General features: G+C 42.5%; 1 protein-coding gene across 1 annotated transcript in view; it reads right to left on the bottom strand.

Annotated features, from left to right (window-relative positions):
- The window catches only part of MYO1E (myosin IE), a 213,985-nt gene that overhangs the window by 101,618 nt on the left and 91,359 nt on the right, over positions 1-21,008 (bottom strand). Inside the window, exons 3-4 of the mRNA XM_043555306.1 lie at positions 20,057-20,146; positions 17,564-17,658 (exon numbers count right to left, since the gene is read on the bottom strand). Of these exons, the coding sequence (XP_043411241.1) occupies positions 17,564-17,658; positions 20,057-20,146 (185 nt within the window). The remainder of the gene's footprint in view (positions 1-17,563; positions 17,659-20,056; positions 20,147-21,008) is intronic.

Raw genomic sequence — 21,008 nt, 5'->3', positions numbered from 1 at the left:
CTAAATCCAGCCAATGAGAATCCTTAAAGTACTTTCATTTCTTTTTTAAAATTTTGTTAAAATTTTATTTAGAGAGAGGGAGCAAGTGGGGAAGAGGGGCAGAGAGAGAGAGAGAGAAAGAGAGTCTCAAGTGGGTTCCACGCTGATGCAGAGCTTGATCCCACAACCCTGGGATCATACCTGAGCCAAAATTAAGAGTTGGACACTCAACTGACTGAACCACCCAGGCACCCCTCACAGAGCTTTTAAAATGCTTATGTTTGGGCTCCACTTCTGACCCACTGCATCCCAGTCTCCAGGGACAGTGCCTAGAAATAAGATTTTTAACTAACTCCCTAGTTCTTATATAGCTGGCTGTGAACCAAACAAATTTAGAACAAAGTCAAGACAGACTTCATAGGAAATATCAATTTAAATAGGAAATAATGTTGTGTGCATTAGCTATAGAAATAGAAACATATGCTAAAATTTCAAAGAAATGGAAAGAATGTTCTGGGGATAAAAAAAGCTATTTACAATGGTATATTAATAATTGGATTCAAGGACCATAATTGCATTTCAAAGTCTAAAAGTTATCCCTCACTTAAAAATCAATAGTGTTTTTGGGGCATCTAGGTGGCTCAGTCAGTTAAGAGTCCAACTTTGACTCAAGTCATGATCTCACGGTTCATGGGTTCGGGCCCCACATTGAGCTCTGTGCTGACAGCCTGAAGCCTGGAGCCTGCTTTGGATTCTGTGTCTCCCTCTCTCTCTGCCCCTCCCCCGTTTGCATTCTGTCTGTCTATCTCTCAAAAATAAACATTAAAAAAAATTAAAAAGATCAATAGTGTTTTCAATTCACTTCAACTTACTCCAGCAAATGTGAAAACATTTCAGTCATATTTTTTGAGCAGATATCCCATAGCATAAGGAGAGTCAATCATTTGGAAGATTCGCCCATCTATTCCTATCTCTCCCTTCCTAGTCTCAAAATATCTCAGGGTGCCTGGGTGGCTCAGTCAGTTGAGTGTCCAACTCTTGATTTTGGCTCAGGTCATGATCCCAGGGTCATGGGATCGAGTCCCAAGTCAGGCTCTGCACTGACAGAATGGAGCCTTCTTGGGATCCTCTGTCTCTCTCTCTGCCCCTCCCCCCCAATAAATCAATAAACTTAAAAAAAAAAAGGGATCAGCAAGAGACTTTAAAACATACGAGCACAGAACAGACTTACTCTCTGATTGAAGCAGGAACACTGAAATAAAACTAAACATGGGATCATCCTCCGTACATTCTTGAATATTATGTATGCCCAGCAGTGGGCCACCTGCAGCCAGCTCGCACACCCCAGCGGTGCTCAGCACAGTTGGGAAGTGCTGCAGTCATTAATGGGAAGCACGCGTGGAGCATGGAGGCTGAACTGGAAGGAGACAGCCAGGTTCAAAGGGTGTGCAGGGGCCAGGCGAAGGAGATGAAGGGGTGTCAAGAGATGGGAGGGAGTAAACTCCTGCCCTATTAGAAGTACAACTGGCAGAATTTAGCAAGGGATGGAGTACGGCAGAAGATGGATAAGAAGGAATCAAGAGTGACATCTCAGTTTGGGGCCTCGGGAGCTGGTGGATGCCATATCACTCAGATAAGAGTTTAAATAACCCCCAGGCCAGGGATGCGAAATCATGTGGTCGTAGGAGCCCAGAGACTAAGGATGCAGAGTAGTGAAGGGCATTTGAGGGGCCACCTAGAGGTGAGGGTCAGTGGGCTTGGTGGGCCGGGACTCAGAGCCGTGGGGGTGGTGGTGAGGGGAGCATAGAGATAATGAATGGAAGAGATGGCCGGTGATCAGGGGACTAATCAGACTGAGCAAACAAATTAGATCGAGCAATTGATGAATACATTGAAAATAAGGCAAAACAAGACTCTGATTGTCAGAGAAAGTATTAATAGATTTGAAAAGAGTAAAGACCCCGAGGGGTTGGATTGGTATTAAAGGCATCCATTTTGGCACGCCTGGGTGGCTCAGTGGGTTAAGCGTCTGACTCTAGATTTTAGCTCAGGTCATGATCTCATGGTTCGTGAGTTTGAGCCCTGCGTTAGGATTCTCTCTCTCTCTCTCTCTCCCTTTCTCTCTGCCCTCTTCTCATTCTCTCTCTCTCTCAAAATAAATAAACATAAAAAGAAAGGCATCCATTTTAACTGTTGGAATGAAAAGTATCAGTACATACACAGAAATAGTCATAAGTATGTGAGTGGTGTGTGTGGTATATATATTAATTATATATATAATTATAAATATATATAGTATATATGTATATACTATATATATATATAATAATAAACGAATTAAAGGGAAGAAATGGCCAGTTCCAGGGCTGGCCCAGGGAAAACGCAAGCTGAGCCTGGAACACGTCGTTGTGTCAATGAGTAAAAAAGTACAGAGACTGATGTGGACACGTCAAGCACACGATAGCCAGTATGAAAGTGTTTGCACGGATCGAGATATTGATAATATTGGATGATGTATAGTCCATACATGGTTTGATGAGGAGCAGGGTGCTGCCATAATCTCAGAATATGCCCACAAACTGCTAACATGTCTTAAAAGAAAATACGGTAAACTTAATCAGAAGAAACATTGTAGACATGTATAGGCCCAACCAGCTGATCAAGAGCACAGTGTTGATTTGAAGTCCTGCTCAGCAGGAATCACCAGACAGATCCAAGCTGAGGCCACCCTACCAAATTAAATGCCTGAACTCTTATTTAAAACTACAAAGAGCAGAAACATTGACAGGTATTGAGTAAACCCCACAATGTGTCACCCGCAATCTGAGGAAATGTTCCAAAATGACAGTCTGAAGAGATACTGTATTCCTGGAAAGACGCCTGGAGGAAAAGGGAAAGTGAGATACTTGGAGAACTGGTAACATGTAAAGGGGGCCTATGGGTTAGGTAGCACTGTACCATTATCAATGTCCTGATTTGGAGTATTATAACTGGTTATGTACGAAAGCTTCTTGTTTTTAAGAAATATACACTGGAGAGTTTAGGGGTGACGAGTTATCACATCTGAAGCTTGATCTTAAAAGATTGAGAAAAATAAGTAATATCATTGGTAATATCAATAATTATGAGTACGTGTGTGTATGGAGGGGGAAATGGTGGGAGAGAGCCTAAATGTGGTAAAATGTTAGGGGAAACTAGGTAAAGAAGATATAAGAGTTATCTGAACTATTCTGGCCATTTTTCTGTATAACTAGAATTACTTCAAAATAAATCATTTAAAAGAGTGTTAACAGGCAAAGTTGCAAGTCTGAGGATGGGGGGAGAAAGTAAACAGAATACCTGTTCACTTGTGTACATGTGAATATATATATATATATATATATATATATATATATATATCCCTTTTAAGTTGTCTGGATCAGTGGCTGATAGAGATGGATAGCAGATAGTTAAAAATGTGAGTCTGAAGCAAGGGAAATGTTCTGGATGAAAATAAATACTATGATATGAGTGAGAGTAAGTCAGACTACCAAGGAGAAGCGTGACTGAGCACCGGCCACACTGGGACCATAGTGGCCACTGTTGGGTCCCACTCAAGCTCTTTCCTCCATCCCCCCCTTCCCTGACAATTTCCTGACTTGGCTCAGGTGTCTTGCCTGGTACACCAAGCATAGGGCATTAGAGAGGCTGGTCCCAAGCTCAGTGAAACCCATCTGCACCTGACCTGCCCCCCACCCCCAGCAACTCAAGAGTCCATATTAACAAAGTTACCTAATTAGACTGAAGGGAAGGACTAATGGGAGAGGCTTCTCTCTCTTCTAGGAAGTAAAGAAGGAAATATATCACTCTAATTGCCACTGGCTGCCACCTGGAACCACCAAGGGGAACCAGAACCAATCTTAGGATGTCTAGACTGTGAAGCAGAGAGGTGGAAAGGACCTGAGTCCTTGATGACATCAATGGACCACTGAGCAACCAGCCCTGAGGTCTGTACAACCTCTGCACGTTTGTTATGTGGGATAATACATTTCCTTAATTTCTAAGCCAGTTTGAGTTAGATTTTCTGTTGTTGGCAGCTGAAAGCATGTTAAATGACACTGACATTTCAAGACTGCTCAAGATGGAAAGGATGAAGAGGCACGAGGGGAAGCAGGGGGACGAATCATCACGGAAGCCAAGGGAGCTGGAGGTCAATGGTGTCAACAGGGCAGGGAGATTCATAAGAGAATGAAGTTCTGAAAAATTCCCACTGGGACCGATTCTCTCAAACCCTACTTCTTTGACAGAGGGGCTTATTAGTATTGAACTTGACTCTTATTTCAAAAGGTATAACCTAAGGATAACAAATACAGGGATAGTTAAAAAAAATATATTTTTCTCTAATTCTAGAGTTCAAAGGATGAACATATTTGGGTTTGAAGAATAATCCAGAAGGTGAGAAATAACATCAATTCCAAAGGAGATTTGAAAGGAGCAAACTAGTGGAGGTGATAATTATGGCACTGTCCAGTGGGCAGCTAAGGCACGTCAGAGACTGTTGTATGGGTTTCACATATATCAGTCATTTGATCTGAGTGATATAGCCCAGTGAGGTAGGTGCTATTCTCATCCCCATTCTTTGATGAGACAGGCTAAGCAACTTGCTCAGGACACATAGCTAGTGAGTGGCATTGCTGGCAATGCCTGAGCTCTACTGCTTTCAAATGAAGGCATATATTTTAAATCCTCATATAGGTTTCCCTGTCAATTAAAATCAACAGTGTTCCACAAAGTAACTCCGTGAATAGCACAGTTCATAGCATAGTCAAATTTTTACCTACACCTGAGTCTTTGCTGATAGACACTTCTTGAAGGCTTCTGCCAAAAACATTCATTATCTCTCACACACAGAGGGAACTAACAAATAATAGCCTGCATCCCTGTGATCACATGACAAGATGTGATCAAGAACAAGAAACAGAGGAGCCCAGGTGGCTCAGTTGGTTAAGCGTCTGACTTTGGCTCAGGTCATGATCTCGCAATTCACAAGTTTGAGCCCCGCATCGGGCTCTGTGCTGACAGCTCACAGCCTGGAGCCTGCTTCAAATTCTGTGTCTCCCTCTCTCTGCCCCTCCTCTGTTCATGCCTGTCACTCTCTCTGTCTTAAAAAAAAAAAAAAAAATTAAAAAAATAAAACGAGAAACACATCGAAGAAGGTTCTGGACAGCTGTCTTCAAAGATTCAATTCACACGTTCCCTTCCTGGCAGCCCTCCTGGATCTGGGAAAGAAGGAAGTCTGAGGTGAAGCATCTCTGTTGCCCACCTGGGGGATTCCAGGGCTGAGGAGAAAGGGGTCACCTGTCAGGTACCGTCAAGACATCGAAAAATAAATCCTCAAGTACATGCAATGGCTAAGAATGTAAAATACAAAATTAAACAGACTTGCCAAAGCTACTGAGTAAATGATAAAAATTCATTCTTTCATATAATGAGGAAAGTGTGAACGAGACAAAGAGCTCTTATTTCTTCCCAATCAATTTTTATTGTCAAGCGGACCAAAATTTCACCTCTAGTCTGCCAAGAAAACGGCCTCATAGCCATGCTCTTGTTGGCCCAGACTGATGTAATAGCAAGAACCCAATGTTTAGTCTGAAACCCAAGTTTGAACCCCAGCTCAGCTACTTACTAGCTTTGAAATTCTTTTCAATGTTATTAGCAAATATTTTACATCACTTCTTAACAGTTTAAAAACATTTTTATGGGTATTTCCTATTCAGCTTTCCCTTTAAGGCACTGATCCTCATTTTGTAGGTGAAGTGACTGAAGCTTGCACACTCCACACAGTTTATACAGAACAGAATAGAGTCCACCCTGTGCCTCGAGCCCTCAGGTCTTTCTTTCCACTACACCACAAGACAGTGGGTGCTAACGGATTTTCGCCCAGACAATCTGACACCTGCTGGCTTACAGCATCAGGGAGAAGTGGAAAGACTATAATAATGGAGCCAGGCAGCCCGGGCTTGGAGTGCGGCTTTGCCACATTTCAAATGTGAGGTGTTTAACACGGCTCCTTACGTCTGAGACTCAATTTCTTGAAATGCGTAAAGGGGGACAGTGAAAGATGTTGAGCACATCCTCAAAAAAAAAAAAAAAGCTACTCTTATGGTTTGGGATAATATATTAATTAGCTAGTGAGTCAGCCTTCCTGAACAACATTCTTTGGTGATAAAGGAATTTCAACAATCACACAAGCTGGAAGGTAAGAGTTGCAGCAAGCTTGGCGGGGGGGGGGGGTGGAAAGGGTAGATTTGAGGTCCTGCTCTTCAAGCCCACAGCCAGAGGGCAGTCCTCATGCAGACCCCAGCCAGGGGTGTGGGTTGACAGGGCCTCCCAAAGCCAGGCTGGAGGGACAGGGAGCCTCGAAGGCCAACGCCGCTGGGATAAACAAGAAGTGGAGTGGACCAACAGACACAGAAGAGTTCCAATGCTAATCATAAAAGGTTCCTGAAATACATCAAAGACAGGAAGGCAGCTTGAGAATCCCTGAGACATTTGAAGGTGCACAAGCAGAGAGCAGAGACGGGATATAAGCCAAATATTAGAGGTGCTCTGATTTTTTAAAATCTTTTAATCTTTAAAAAAAATTTTTTTTTAATGTTTATTTATTTTGACAGAAAGAGAGACAGAGCACAGGTGGGGGAGGGGCAGAGAGAGGAGGAGACACAGAATCAGGAGCAGACTCCAGGCTCTGAGCTGTCAGCACAGAGCCCGACACGGGGCTCGAACTCACAAGACCACGAGATCATGACTTGAGCCGAAGTCGGAGCAATGGAGTTTATGCAGTGGAGCTCATGTCGGACGCTCCACCGACTGAGCCACCCAGGTGCCCCCAAATCTTTTAATCTTTAACCTTTACTACTGCAAACCTTAGGGGTTCAAATCCAAGATGTCTTTTGAAGCAGACAATTCAGAAATCTTAGACCCAATAGTGACACCCATCTCCTTTTCCTCTGTGAAAATTTTCATATTCAGTCACCAAATGCTATTGATGTACCTTCAAAATCCCTCTCATCCCTTTATTTAATCCTGAAACAATACTTATTCGGCACATACTCAGGATGCCACCTATGAAGACTTTGCAAACTAGTGCTGGATCCATCAAGGACGGAATGCCCTCTTCTGTAGAAAACAATTGCATCCGAACAGTTTCAGCAAAAAATAAAATTAGGAACTTGCACCCAACGTGATGCTTTCAAACTGACAACACATCTTTAAAACAAGCTAGGATGGCAAGAGCTGATGTGGGCCAAAAGTGGTAGGAATTCACCTTTGATGGCAGCAATAAAACTGCCACATCAATGTTCTCCATGGCCCCGTAAGTCCCCACAGAGGTCAGTTAGCAAAGGCTCTAGCAATGCCTCTGGCCATACTGCCAAGAAGGTAATATAGAGATGATAACGAATACGCGAAAAACTTGCTGGTCTTCCTTTCTCTTTTATCACACCATGATTATTTTGTTACATAGATTGGCAATGATGCCTCTCAGAGAGCCAAAGGTAACACCATGTAATTCTAAAACACAAATTTGAATTCTGGATTTTGTAGCACAGAAGATGAATGAGCTAAGCAGCTATGGGTTGCTCATTCACTGGAATCGCAGGTGTCTGCTCGTGTCTTCAGGAGCTCATCGATGTCAATGATACTAATGCAGCCAGAGCTGTTGTGTTTTTTTCTGTTGGCACTCTCCAGAGTCCATGTTTACCTCCTATTCTCGTAGTGCTTCACAGGCTTACTGAATGTCACACATCAGTCTCCCCTTTGCCTGTCCGGCTCAGGTCAGGCCCTCATAACCTCACTCGCTATCTGTATCCTCTCAAGGTCCCATGTCTTTTCTACCAGCAGACTCGATTCTGCAAACCGGACTTTTGTGCATCGTGTCTCTGCTCAGAGACCTGCAAGACATTGCCAAGGTCTGCAGGGTTGTCTCAGATCACCCGGCCTGTCATTCAAAGAGGGACCTGTCACCCAACCACACTTACCTCCCCAAATCGACCAGTCCGGCACTAAAGCAATGTGTCTATAATATAGAAATAGAAGTGGAAGGCCCAGTTCTGGCCCACAGGTAATTTACAAGGACAGTTTGTCAGCAGAAACTTTTAGCAACACAATAACATCCTCCCCACTCTCTCCCCATCACACAGTATGGGTTCCAGAAGATCCCAGGCCATTCATGTTTTCTTCGTTCTACACATTCAGTTGGCGGTGGGGTGTGGTGGGGGGAGACTCAAATCAAGACCCAACATCTCTGTGACCCCTTTGCTGACTGTTGTAGTCCAAAGTGATCTCCCCCTTATCTAAATGCAAATTGTACTTAGAGCTCACTTCAAGTGTTTCAGCTTCAAAAGTATCAGTAAATAAACATTTATTGTGTGTACCAGAGAAACCCAGAAGCCTAACAACAGTTTCTAGTCATCAAAGACTGAAAAACGACTTAAAATGAGCACATGCAAATCAAATAATAATATTATTAAATAGGTGGTGAAAGTGAGGACTATATGAGTTGCTACTGAAATTCAGAAAGTAGAGAGATCACTGGGTTGAGGTTGATGAGAAAGGTTTGGGTGGGGGGCGGGGAGAACAACCCAGGCAAGGCTTTGGAGATGGAAGTGAACCTGACCCACTGGAGGGAAAAGAGTAGAGCAATTTGGTTAGAGTAGCAGAAAATAGAGTGAGAGGTGTCTCAAGCTAAGGACTTTGGACTCTGCTAGGCAATGGAGAGCCACTGAGATGTTTTAGCAGAAGTGCAACATAGTTTAAATGATATAATAATTTCGGGGGCGTCTGGAGCCTGCTTCGGATTCTGTGTCTCCTCTTTCTCTCTGCCCCTTCCCTACTTGTGCTCTCTCTCTCTCTCAAAAATAAATAAACATTAAAAAAATTAAATAAATGATAAAATAGGAGCATTTATCTGGCAACCATGTTTGGAAGAGAGAGTTGTGGAGGTGTAAGTTTTGGGGTAAAATGAAAAAAGAACCATTATGAACTTGTGCAATTTGAGACACTGGTATGTCACATAAAGGAGACTATTACGATGATACATTTGTGCTTCAGGCAGGAGTTGGTAAACTTTTCCTGTACCGGCCCAGATATGTTCTCTGTCACTACTCAACTGTGCCACTGAAGCACAGAAACAGAGATAATGTGAAACAAACGGACGTAGCTTTGTTCCGATCAAACTTTGACAACAATGGGCCACAGTTTTTGAACCCGCCGTTTAGGAGAAAGCCCAGCACTGGAGATACAGGCTCTCTTACTTCTCACAGTTGGAGTACCTTCTCACGTCTTCTTGTAATATGACAGTGTTAATGCCCATGTGATAAAGAATGATCCCAACTTTTAGTTGAGAAGAACTCAAATAGCTGAAATACATCTCCTTATAAATTTATCAAATGAACGTATCCATTGAAACTTAAGATAGCTTCCTAAACAGATATTAACCATGTACATCATCAAGATTTCCTAAAGTCTGAAAGTGTGAACAAAATGAATATTTATTCAATGCTTACTTAATATAAGAATTCTATTATTTCAAAAAGTTCCACTTTATAATACACAGTTGTTTTATTTTTATGTGCCAAATAGGCATAGTTTTCAGTAGCACATCAGGGTATCTTTGATAAGTGCATACATTTAGGGGTGACTGGGTGGCTCGGTCAGTTAAGTGTCTGACTTTGGCTCAGGTCTTATGACTTGTGGTCCATGAGTTCGAGCCCCGTGTTGGGCTCTGTGCTGACAGCTCAGAGCCTGGAGCCTGCTTCGGATTCTGTGTCTCCCTCTCTGTCTGCCCCCCAGCCCCTGCTCACACTCTGTCTCTCTTGCTCTCTCAAAAAATAAACATTAAAAACAATACAAATGATAAACGTACACACTTAAAACTACATGGCTCGAATGGAACATAATGCGGGGTGAAAAGCAGGGTTATCTGTAAAGCTGGCCTGCTGGCTTCCTCCACTGACGAAAGGCTTCTTTAACAGAACACACCAAAAGCATGCATCAATATACATCCATAATCCCCTCACACATGCCCCGGGATAACAAGTCAATCAAGATAAAGAAATGACCCAGGTATGGTCACCTACTTATATATGCATTCTTGTGAAGAAACTGAGATTAACATATTAGTAAGGTCATGATCTTTCATTAAGTCCATCTGTCTGTCCTCTACTGATGACAAAGCATAATCATCAGCTGCCTGGGTTGTATGGCCAACAACCTATAAAGGATTAGGTTAAAACAAACATCTGTGCTTGGGTGGGGGGCGGGGAGACTTTTACCCTAGGAGCTCAAGTCCTGGATAACAAACCTCACTTCATAGTAGATGGTAGCTTTAATACCTCCACTGAAACGTGGGACATTTGAGCACTTAGCTCAAATACAGTAGTGTGTATTGAAAGTGCATGAGGTTTAAAGTCAGGCTAGGGCTAAGTTCAAATAGAGACTCTGCCATTTACTAGTTTGAGGATCTGAGAATTCTCTTAAGCCTCCGTTCCTGGATGAAACCTTGGGAAACAATAATGCCGACACCCAGAGTGGCTGTGAGGCTGATGGGGAAACATCCTGTTGCGGAGAGCGCCCAGCAGAGGGCAGGCATTCAGGAAGTGCATCCACCTGCACTAGTGGACAAGAGGACTGGGAATTAGGATTCCAGTTGCCTTAGTCTTGGTTCTCAAATAGAAAAATTGGGGAGCTTGAAAAAAAAACGATATTGATGTTCTGGGCCCACCATAAATCAGTTGAAACAGGATCTCTAGATGCGGAGTCTAGATTTCTTTATAGGCGCTGAACTAATAAAGGCAGTTCGGGAATTGGAAATCTTTATCCCTGGAAAGTTAAATTGGAGAATGCAAGGCACAGTGGATGAAATTAGCATCTACAGCAGCCACTTTTCCAGCCTTTCTGCCAGTGAGCTATTGAGGAAGACTTGGGGGAACACCTAAGGCAAATCCTGGGTGTTTATTCCTAAGACTTAACCTGACCCGGGGCGCCTGGGTGGCGCAGTCTGTTAAGCGTCCGACTTCAGCCAGGTCACGATCTCGCGGTCCGTGAGTTCGAGCCCCGCGTCGGGCTGTGGGCTGATGGCTCAGAGCCTGGAACCTGTTTCCGATTCTGTGTCTCCCTCTCTCTCTCTGCCCCTCCCCCGTTCATGCTCTGTCTCTCTCTGTCCCAAAAAAAATAAATAAAATGTTGGAAAAAAAAAAAAAAAAAAAGACTTAACCTGACGGATGGCAGGGGTTGGCAGGACAATGTAGGTTACTGAAAGGGGCCTAACCTACCAGGGAGTCAGGACAGGAAAATAAACACCAGAAATTATGGGTTTTCCCCAGGTAAGTAGACTTCTCATGAGTAGAGCAATATCCTTCCCTGTCTCCACATAGTTATGGGGGCCATGATCTGAGGACATTCACCAAGATGCTCATCCATCTGCTCTGAAGTCAAACTGGAAATGGGAATCTGGCTCTCCTCGTGGACTGTGTTCCTGGGAAACAATTAACTGACCATCCAGGGCAGAATTCTCCTTATAAAATCATGAATTAAAGTCTAATCCATACTCATTCATGAGTGTGGTTGGCCAGTGTCAGTCTACCTGAGCCTGCTCAACCCCAGCTATTTTCACAAATCAAGTCTGTAGACAGTTGCAAAACTCAGGACCAAGACTCTGATGGAGGCCTATACTTGAGAAAGCAGCCTGTCTTCTTCCTTGAGTTCTTTCTTTTTAAATTCAATTTGTTACACTGATTTCTTGTCCTGCAATGGTCACCCATCTGTCCATCCTGTCACCATATCCATGTCTTATGAAAACATGAGTAAATCTGGGAGGAAACTGATAATACTGCCTCTGTGTACTGCCATCATCCATCCCATGTGAAGTGTGCATTTCATCCTGTAGACAAAGTGACACCTGGTGGGAAATTGGGCGGTGAGGTCTCTTAAAAGAACATGGGAGAGATTAGGTCATTAATTCTGTACTTCCTAATTAAATGATACTAAAAATTCCTAGTCTGACCAGCTATGGCAGAAGCCCTTAGCACAAGGACAAGGCCTCCCTTCCAGCCCCCAGGAAAATTAGGTTGTTTTCTCTTCCCAAATGCATTCAGGCCAACAGCATCTGACTCAGCCCCAAGTGAACAAGCACACAGCTCTCCCAATGTCAGTGGCTGCAAACCTGGGCCTCTCTACTCCAACTGGCATTTCCCTGCCTTCGCTTTCCTCTAGTGTTATTTGGAAGAGAGTTTCCAAACTGGGAGGTCCGTCCACCCACAGATGAAGAAACCGAGGCCCAGACAAGTGTTAGGTTTGCTACCCAGGATCACAGAGCTGGTGAGAGTGAGCCACAGCAACACGCAGAGAGCAAATCTACTTTCTCAAAGCAGATGAACTATGGCTCTTAGGTAGTAAAGAGAGGTCAGGCTTTTGCCTTCTGTCTCAGGAGGTAATCCCTAGGGCCCTGGAATATCCTGCCTCACAGAGTGTCTCTGTTTGCCTGGGGGCTTTGGAACTGGACAATGATTTATGATAAGGCTTTGGAAAGCATCACATAAGTACTGACCCCTGGAGGAACTAGAGACTATAGGTGTTAGCCCGAAGCCTCATGGGGGGCTGGACACTAAAGTCAGCCATGCAGGCCGTGTGTGATTGAGCCCAAATTAAAACTCTGGACAACAAATTTTGCATAAACTTTCCCGGTTGGCCACGCTACCACCAACTCACACATGAATGGGAGGAGGTAACACCATCCATGACTCCAGGGGGAGTGGATGAGCAGAAGCTTCACATTTGGACCCCTTCCAGACCTTCTTTTGTGTGGTTCTGATTTGTATCCTTTTGCTATAATACAACTATAATTGTAAGCACAGCACTTCTATGAGTTCTGTGAGCTATTCTGGTAAATTATTGGACCCAACGGTGCTGGGAACCCCTGAATTTTTATCTAGCTGGGCAGAGTGAGGGTGACCTGAAACCCCCAAACTTGCAGCTGGCGTCCAAAGGGCAAGCAGTCTTATGAAGGACTGTCCCTTAGCCTGTGAAGTGTGCCCTAACTCTGGGTATTGTCAGAAGCCAAAGCAGATCCTTGCTCCACCATCACCTGAATTATAGCATAGCCACTGCAACAGAAATCCTTAGAGCAGGGTGTTCAAGTCTTTGCCACCTGAACAGCTGGGAGAAGGATCCTAAAGAACACAGGTCCTGCTCCAGTGCCCGTGCACCTGCAGGGATGGATGAGGGGGAGGTGAGAGTGGGAGACAGGAGGGCTGGGTCACTGAAGCAGTTTCCAGACTTGTGAAGCTCAGGCAACAAGACCAGTCCTTCTTTCTCATCTCACTAGAGTCCCAGGAGGAAGGACAAAGGGCAAGGGAGTGTGTCTGAAAACCCACCCAATACTCTCTAACGTAATGCCAGGCAAGGAAACGCCTCCTATCTATTATCTATTGGCCAGTGAGCTCCACTTGGGGTCAAACAGAAGCATTTTCTGCTAAGCAACAACTCATCATCATCCAAGTATCCCCTTCCAAAGGAGCTTAACTGCATCTAATTAAGTATTTAGATCTAACTTCCGATTCACAGAAAGTCCAGTTGAAGGACTCAGTGTAATTAGACCATGAGGGAGCAATTAGACAAATCTACAAGGTGTCTATCAGGAAATGAGGTTGCTCTTTTCACCAAGTCAATGGCATGAAAAAATAATGGGGGCAGGAGGAGAACTATGGTAGAATAAGAAGAAAAAAAAAGAATAGTCATGACAAAATGCAACCAGTATTCCTTGATTTACATAAATCTGTGGGTAAGGACATGTTTGTAACAGAGAAATTTGAATGTGGACCTGTTTAATTTTAGATGATATGAAATTATTATTAATTATTTAGTTGTGATAATGATCCTGGTACAAAAAAAGAAAGCGTTTTTTATTTTCCAGAGATATATATGGAAATATTTAGAGGCAAAATGTCATGAAGTCTGTATTTACCTTGAAATACTTGAAGTCTGTATTTACCCTTGAAAGGCTTCAGTGTTTTTGCTTTATAGTTTTCACTTCAGAATCATGTAAATGTTTTATGTAATTATAAAACAAAATTAAAATTAAAATTTTTAAACCACTAAAATCCAAAATAAAATAAATGAATCTGTTAGGTTAGACTGGCACAAAAGACACAGAAATAGATTCTTTTAATTGACTTTTAAAACTCAATATTTTGCCTGTACATCTAAAGGACAAAAAGAATAACAAACAAATTTTAAAGTGAACTCAGTTTTGCTATTAATAATATTGGTAGTTATTTTAAAGCATTAACAAAACTACTTGCGTGTTTTATCCATTATATATGTTTACTCATTTATATTTACACTTTTTACATATACAGTATAAAGCAAATAATTGTGATAATGTCACCAGGAACAAAGATTTTCAGCATAAGAAAAAATGGGGTACAAATATAAAAACCAGAGAAGTAAAAATCCTATAATCTTAAAAATGAACTGGAAATTATCAGTATGAACTCATGTTTCATTGTTTTTCTTAAAAAAAGTTCTTTTTCAGGGGCGCCTGGGTGGCGTAGTCGGTTAAGCGTCCGACTTCAGCCAGGTCACGATCTCGCGGTCCTGGAGTTCGAGCCCCGCGTCGGGCTCTGGGCTGATGGCTCGGAGCCTGGAGCCTGTTTCCGATTCTGTGTCTCCCTCTCTCTCTGCCCCTCCCCCGTTCATGCTCTGTCTCTCTCTGTCCCAAAAATAAATAAACGTTGAAAAAAAAAAATTAAAAAAAAAAAAAAAGTTCTTTTTCTTTGCCTGTTAGCACTCTTAATGACTAGATTGATGGTCTCTAAGTACCATCTTCCAGTAAAATGAACCAGGACTTTTTGGTGAAATGGTTGACTCTAGGGATCAGGAGAAAACGTACAAGAGAGCCTGACATCATTTTTTTTTTTTTTTTAAGATTTTATTTTTAGTAATCTCTGCAGCCAACATGGGGCTTGAACTTACAACCCTGAGATCAAGAGTCGCACACTCCACCAACTACGCCAGCCAGGAGCCCTGAGAGCCTGATGTCTTGGATAAGAAAACTATCAAAGACAACTGGGGTCATGTCAAAGGACACAGGAGCCAATACAAAGGGCTCCCTATGGCTAAAAACAGGACCATTTGAGCCCCAAAGAAAAACTGCAATGTAAGCAAACAGACAAGATATTTAAAATCTACTAATTTGAGGGGCGCCTGGGTGGCGCAGTCGGTTAAGCGTCCGACTTCAGCCAGGTCACGATCTTGCGGTCCGTGAGTTCGAGCCCCGCGTCAGGATCTGGGCTGATGGCTCGGAGCCTGGAGCCTGTTTCCGATTCTGTGTCTCCCTGTCTCTCTGCCCCTCCCCCGTTCATGCTCTGTCTCTCTCTGTCCCAAAAATAAATAAAAACGTTGAAAAAAATTTAAAAAAAAAATCTACTAGTTTGGAATGATACTGAAAATAACACTTTATCCTGGGAGGTTGCTAGGGCATCAACTCATTGCTTTGAAAATCGGTAAATAAAGACAACAAATCAAGCTTTGTATCTAGTTTCCCCACATAAATTGTATTTTAGGGTAACTAAATAATTCCAGCAATAAATGTGGAAGGAATAACAGAATTAGAAAATAACTGCTTTTCAACCACAAATGAAACCATGATGTGAAATGAGAATTTATAATGGATGGACCCACTGGTAATCTGAACATCACATGAAGAGAGACCAACAAGCATTAAGGGCATGGCAACATGGATGAAACATTTTTGCCAAAACATTAAATCTGAACCTGATCAAGCTTTTAGATCTAAATAGAGATTTACATGAAATATTGGGGACAGAGGAACGTCATGGTATACAACCAGCTAATCCCAGACTGTGGAAAATTCTGCAGGGGAGCAATGTTTTCTTTAACAAGTAAATGCCAAGAAAACAAAAAGAATAAGAGAAAATCGTTAATGATTAGGAGACTTGAGACACATATAACCCAGTGCCATGTGTGAGCCTTGTTTGGAACCTGAGTAAAAATAAACCAACTAAAAAAGAGAATTTGTAAGACAGACATGGAATTGGAATACTGGTAATATTAGATATATTAAAAGAATTATTCATTTATCAAGTATGATAAGAATGATAGTTTAGAGGCACATCTTAAATCAGTGACAAGTGAAATAATTTGCTACCTAGGATATGCTTTCAATAACCAAGTGGGGGCAAGATGAAGGACAAGGTAAAAGAGGATTAGCCATATAGGAACATCAGTATAAGCTGGGTGATAGATCCACAGGAAATTATTATATTATAATACTCTTTCTCATTTTGTCTATGTTTGTAAATATTCAGAACTCAAAAATTTTTTAAAGTGCTTCGGTTAAAAAAATAGAAGAACTGGGGCACCTGGGTGGCTCAGTTGGTTAAGTGTCTGACTTGGGCTCAGGTTATGATCTCACAGCTTGTGAGTTTGAGCCCTGCGTTGGACTCTGGTGCTGACAGTTCAGAGCCCTGGAGCCTGTTTTAGACTCTGGGTCTCCCTCTTTCTCTGTCCCTCCCCTGTTCATATTCTCTCTCTGTCCCTCTCTCTATCTCTCTCTGTCTCTCAAAAATGAATATATATAGGGGGCGCCTGGGTGGCTCAGTCAGTTAAGCGTCTGACTTTGGCTCAGGCCATGATCTCATGGTTGGTGACTTCATGTCCCACATTGGGCTCTGTGCTGTCAGCTCAGAGCCTGGAGCCTGCTTCAGATTCTGTGTCTCCCTCTCTCTCTGCCCCTCCCCTGCTCATCCTCTGAATCTCTCTGCCTCTCAAAACTAAGTAAACGTAAAAAAAATTTTTTAATTAAAAAATATACATAAAATTCTAAAGAGATGAAGGCAAATATGACAAAATGTTAACAACTGTCAAGTTTTAAGTGATGGGAACATGGATGCTTACGTTCTCCATATGTTTGAAAATGTTCATAATAGTAAACAAAATGGTAAAAGCACTTCAACCCAGCGAAGACACAGAATTGGCTAAAAGGTTGAAAGGATTTTGAAATGGAGCCACAGACACTTAAGGCTGGTGTTTGCCAGTGATGCCCTCAGAAGATTAAAAGTCGATGACAAAGGATACTAAAACAAGTTCAAATGTGAACTACTCAGTTATTAAGGAAAAGAAAAAGAGGGACGTAGGGACTCCAGCTGACAAAATAGTGAAACACGCTTATTGTACCTACAACATAAAGGGTCTCCAATACAGAGGGAAGGCAGTCTAATGGGAGGGGAGATATTTTATGATGTTAGCTCAGAGCCCAGTGACAATCAGAGAGAGGTCAGGCTGGAATCACGTGCCCTAAAGCCTTAACGCCTTAAGCAACCGAAGTATGAACCACAATCCCCTGAAAACACGAAGCTTTTATGATGTGGAGTTATAAAATAACCCAAGACAAAGCAGATCGCCTGCTTGTTACCCAGGTACCTAAACCAGCCTCTGACCCCAGCAGCTATTGAAAAAGCACTGTTCCTTGACAGAATGCTAACTTCGGCATGGTCTCACGCCCTCATAAGGTTCTTTCCCATACCTGATGATGACACACTGGTTCTCTCTGTCAATGATCATGTTTCTGTACATATTATCTGCGAGAGCATAGATATGTGGTGGGTTTTCATACTGAGCCTAGAGAAGCAAAAACAAAACGGAAACAAAACCATGGTCAGATAGAGCAACACATTAGCGTTTCTTTTCCCGGTCTCAGAAATGAATTTGCCACTGTAAAGTTCCAGTCTTAAGGGTTGCGTAACACAAGAATTCCTAAGCTTGCCTAGGTCATCAGGAGTTACACCTAACAAAATGGAGATGGGCTTGGGAAGGACTCTTCTGTCTCCAAAGCGTGTGACTCAGCCTTCAGAAGTGAACCACGTCTTCAGATGCCCCAGCACCACACCCTTCCACCTGACACGCCTCTGCAGACGACCTTCCATTTCTAAATGTTTCTGAAGACACCTGGGCCACAGGTCTCAAGAGCGGCCTACTAAAAACCTGGATCTGACTTTTACTAGAATTCTAAATCCCTACATAATTTTTCTTCTAAGAGGTAAGGCAGAGACCCTGGAACCCTAGATGAAATTAAGTGAAACTGTCTCTGAATGAGGAGAGAACCTAACATTTCCCATGAGAGGGCAAGAGGTATAGTCCTTTAAAGGGATGAACCGGTTTGACCAGTCTGTTTCATCTCAATGGATGAAAAAAATCCTACCACATCTCGATATTTCCTCCCCGGGGTACTCTGCTTTCCTCTCATGGGCTAGCTTACCTATGCAGAAATACAAATTCACCAGGGCGCCTGGGTGGCGCAGTCGGTTGAGTGTCCGACTTCAGCCAGGTCGCGATCTCGCGGTCCGTGAGTTCGAGCCCGAGTCAGGCTCTGGGCTGATGGCTCAGAGCCTGGAGCCTGTTTCCGATTCTGTGTCTCTCCTCTCTCTGCCCCTCCCCCATTCGTGCTCTGTCTCTCTGTGTCCCAAAAATAAATAAACGTTGAAAAAAAAATTTTTAAAATACAAATTCACCAAGAAATTCATGGTGTCAGGACAACTTCAGCCCCACTTTCTTCAGTTTCTTGGAGTTTAACACCACTACCTCAAATATTACTAAAAAGGAAAATACTTCATGTGTTACAAAGCTGAAGAATTTTCCTTGCATTTAAGACCACCTAACATCAAACAGTGAGCATGGCAGATCCAGTGAGAAGACATTTAGACTCTGTCTTACCCCTCACTGGTCCCATCTCTAAAGTAGGGATAATATTGTCCAATACTCAACAGATCTGAGTACTTAACTTCTCTGAGCCTTAGTTTCTTCATCTGTGAAAGAGGATTGCTCATCTGTGAAATGGGGTTGGACAGTGATACACAGTCAGCACCCGGGGGGTGTTTTATTATTGCTGCAGCTACCACAGTACCCGGCATTCAGCAAATACCAATTTTACAACACTCTGACCATTCGCAGTTAAAAATAAATACACTTTTTACAATTCTAGGGCATTTCTTTAAAGAGAACTCCTTAAAAGATAAATGGTCTAAGAGGGACTCATGTAGCAATGCTTTTCCGAGAACTGGAAAGAAACAACGTGAATGCACAGCACTTGCACCCGCCCCGCCTTGGCCTTGGCCAGGATTGAGAATGCCAAGCCAGCTCCGTGCCTGCTGCCCCCGGGGCCCCGCTGATCAGGGCGCCAGGGCAGGGCTAGCCTCTGTTGACAGTGTTTCCCTTGTGCTGGGCTCCCATAAAGGCAGCATTATCAAAGGTCTTTCGCGTGGCAGCCTCCTTGGGCTCCAGCTACCAGTACCATTCATCTGGCAACAATGGGGTGGGCTCTTGCTCTGGGTAAATTGCCTTCCACTTCAACTGATGAATTTGTGTGGGCTCTCTTTTGTTTGTTTTCCAGGGGTCAGGATTAATGAACGCTCTCGTGCTTCTGCTGCGGAGGAAAGAAGGAAGGAAAAAGATGCAGAGAAGGAGAGGCCTGGGGAAATACTGAATCCCGTAAGGAAATATATTAATTAGAATTACAGTTTCTATTTTCATCACACACAACGAAAATGGCTATGGAGCTGGATCTGAATAGGGACCAGAGTCACATTAATAAAGAAATAATGAAAAGATTCATTTTTCATGTTCCATTCATAGCCACAGCTTAACTAAGGTTCTGATTTGGAGAGACTGGTTCTCAGCGCCCTATTTATTTTTTACCCATTACTGATTTTTTAGTCCTTAGAATTTTGTGGCCTGTGTGGAAAGAGGAATTCCCCCCTGCTGCCCCCGACACACGCTGTAGGTCCTACATCCTATTTGACTAGTTTTGTATATAATAGTACTATATTAGATAGCCCTACGCTTTTTTGAGCTGCATTCTAACCAGCAGCACATTAAAAATCAAACAATGTCACCTACTTGAGCTTCCCCAATAAATAATTCATAATAAGAAAATGCAAATGTATTACCAACTTCAAGAAAAACTACCCATGCGTCATAAAAGCCCCAAACACTACAGTAATTTATGTGGCATGTTACTTACCGCTCCTTGGTACATTTCAATTTCCTTTTCCCCAAAATATGGCATCTGCTTGAAAGGGTTGACTGAGATTAATACGGATCCTATATATGTCTGAATTTATATCCAGTTAAGGTCCAGCATTAATCTTCACAGCCACACACTTTTCAAATTAAGTAACCAGATGTTATCAGGAATTCATAATGACTGTCCAAACAAAAAGCTCAAATACCTGTTTTCTAAAAGATTACAAATAAAGACAAAAGCAATTACCAACTAGCTCAGGTGCTGATCCTCTCCAGGAAGAGTAATGAGATAAATTACCAAGGTGCTACTAAAAGAAACCATTATTTTAAATGAATTGAAGCACATCCTTTTAAGACAGGGGGCAGGTATGGCTAGGAAGCAAAACAAAACAAAACAAACAAAACAGAAGTGACCTATAAGTGAAAGCAAGTATCATTACTTTTCTCGAATAGCATTTTTTCCTGGAACTTTCATATCTCTTAGGTATACTAAAAATGTATGTACTTACTCATTTAACAAATAGATACACGATGAACTGAACAGTGCTTCAGACACATTTATACTAAAAAGTAATTTGTTATTTATCTCAAACTCAAGTTTAACCATACATCCTGTATTTTATCTGGCAATCCTAAGTTGGCAGCACAAGAAATTTCATGCAGGATGGATGGGGGTTCAGTTAGAGGGCTCTATGGTCTCTTATAACTTAGATTCTGTGATTCTTTGGGGACTTGAAATTATATAACCCTCAGTTGATTTTTTTTTTTTTTTTAAGTATCCTTTCCACATGGTAGGAAGTAAATCAAAACTCAGTGAATGTGGTTTGGCCCTCATTCTGAGTCTCATGCTAAACAAACATAGTAATTTTTTTTTTTAAGTTTATTTATTTATCTGGGGTGGGGGGGGGGAGAGAGGCAGAGACAGAGAGAGAGAGAGAGAGAGAGAGAGA

The sequence above is a fragment of the Prionailurus bengalensis genome, chromosome B3 (assembly GCF_016509475.1).
Source record: "Prionailurus bengalensis isolate Pbe53 chromosome B3, Fcat_Pben_1.1_paternal_pri, whole genome shotgun sequence".
Classification (NCBI taxonomy): Eukaryota; Metazoa; Chordata; class Mammalia; order Carnivora; family Felidae; genus Prionailurus; species Prionailurus bengalensis.
Note: the sequence above shows the minus strand (reverse complement) of the source record. Positions and strands in the feature narration are given on the sequence as shown.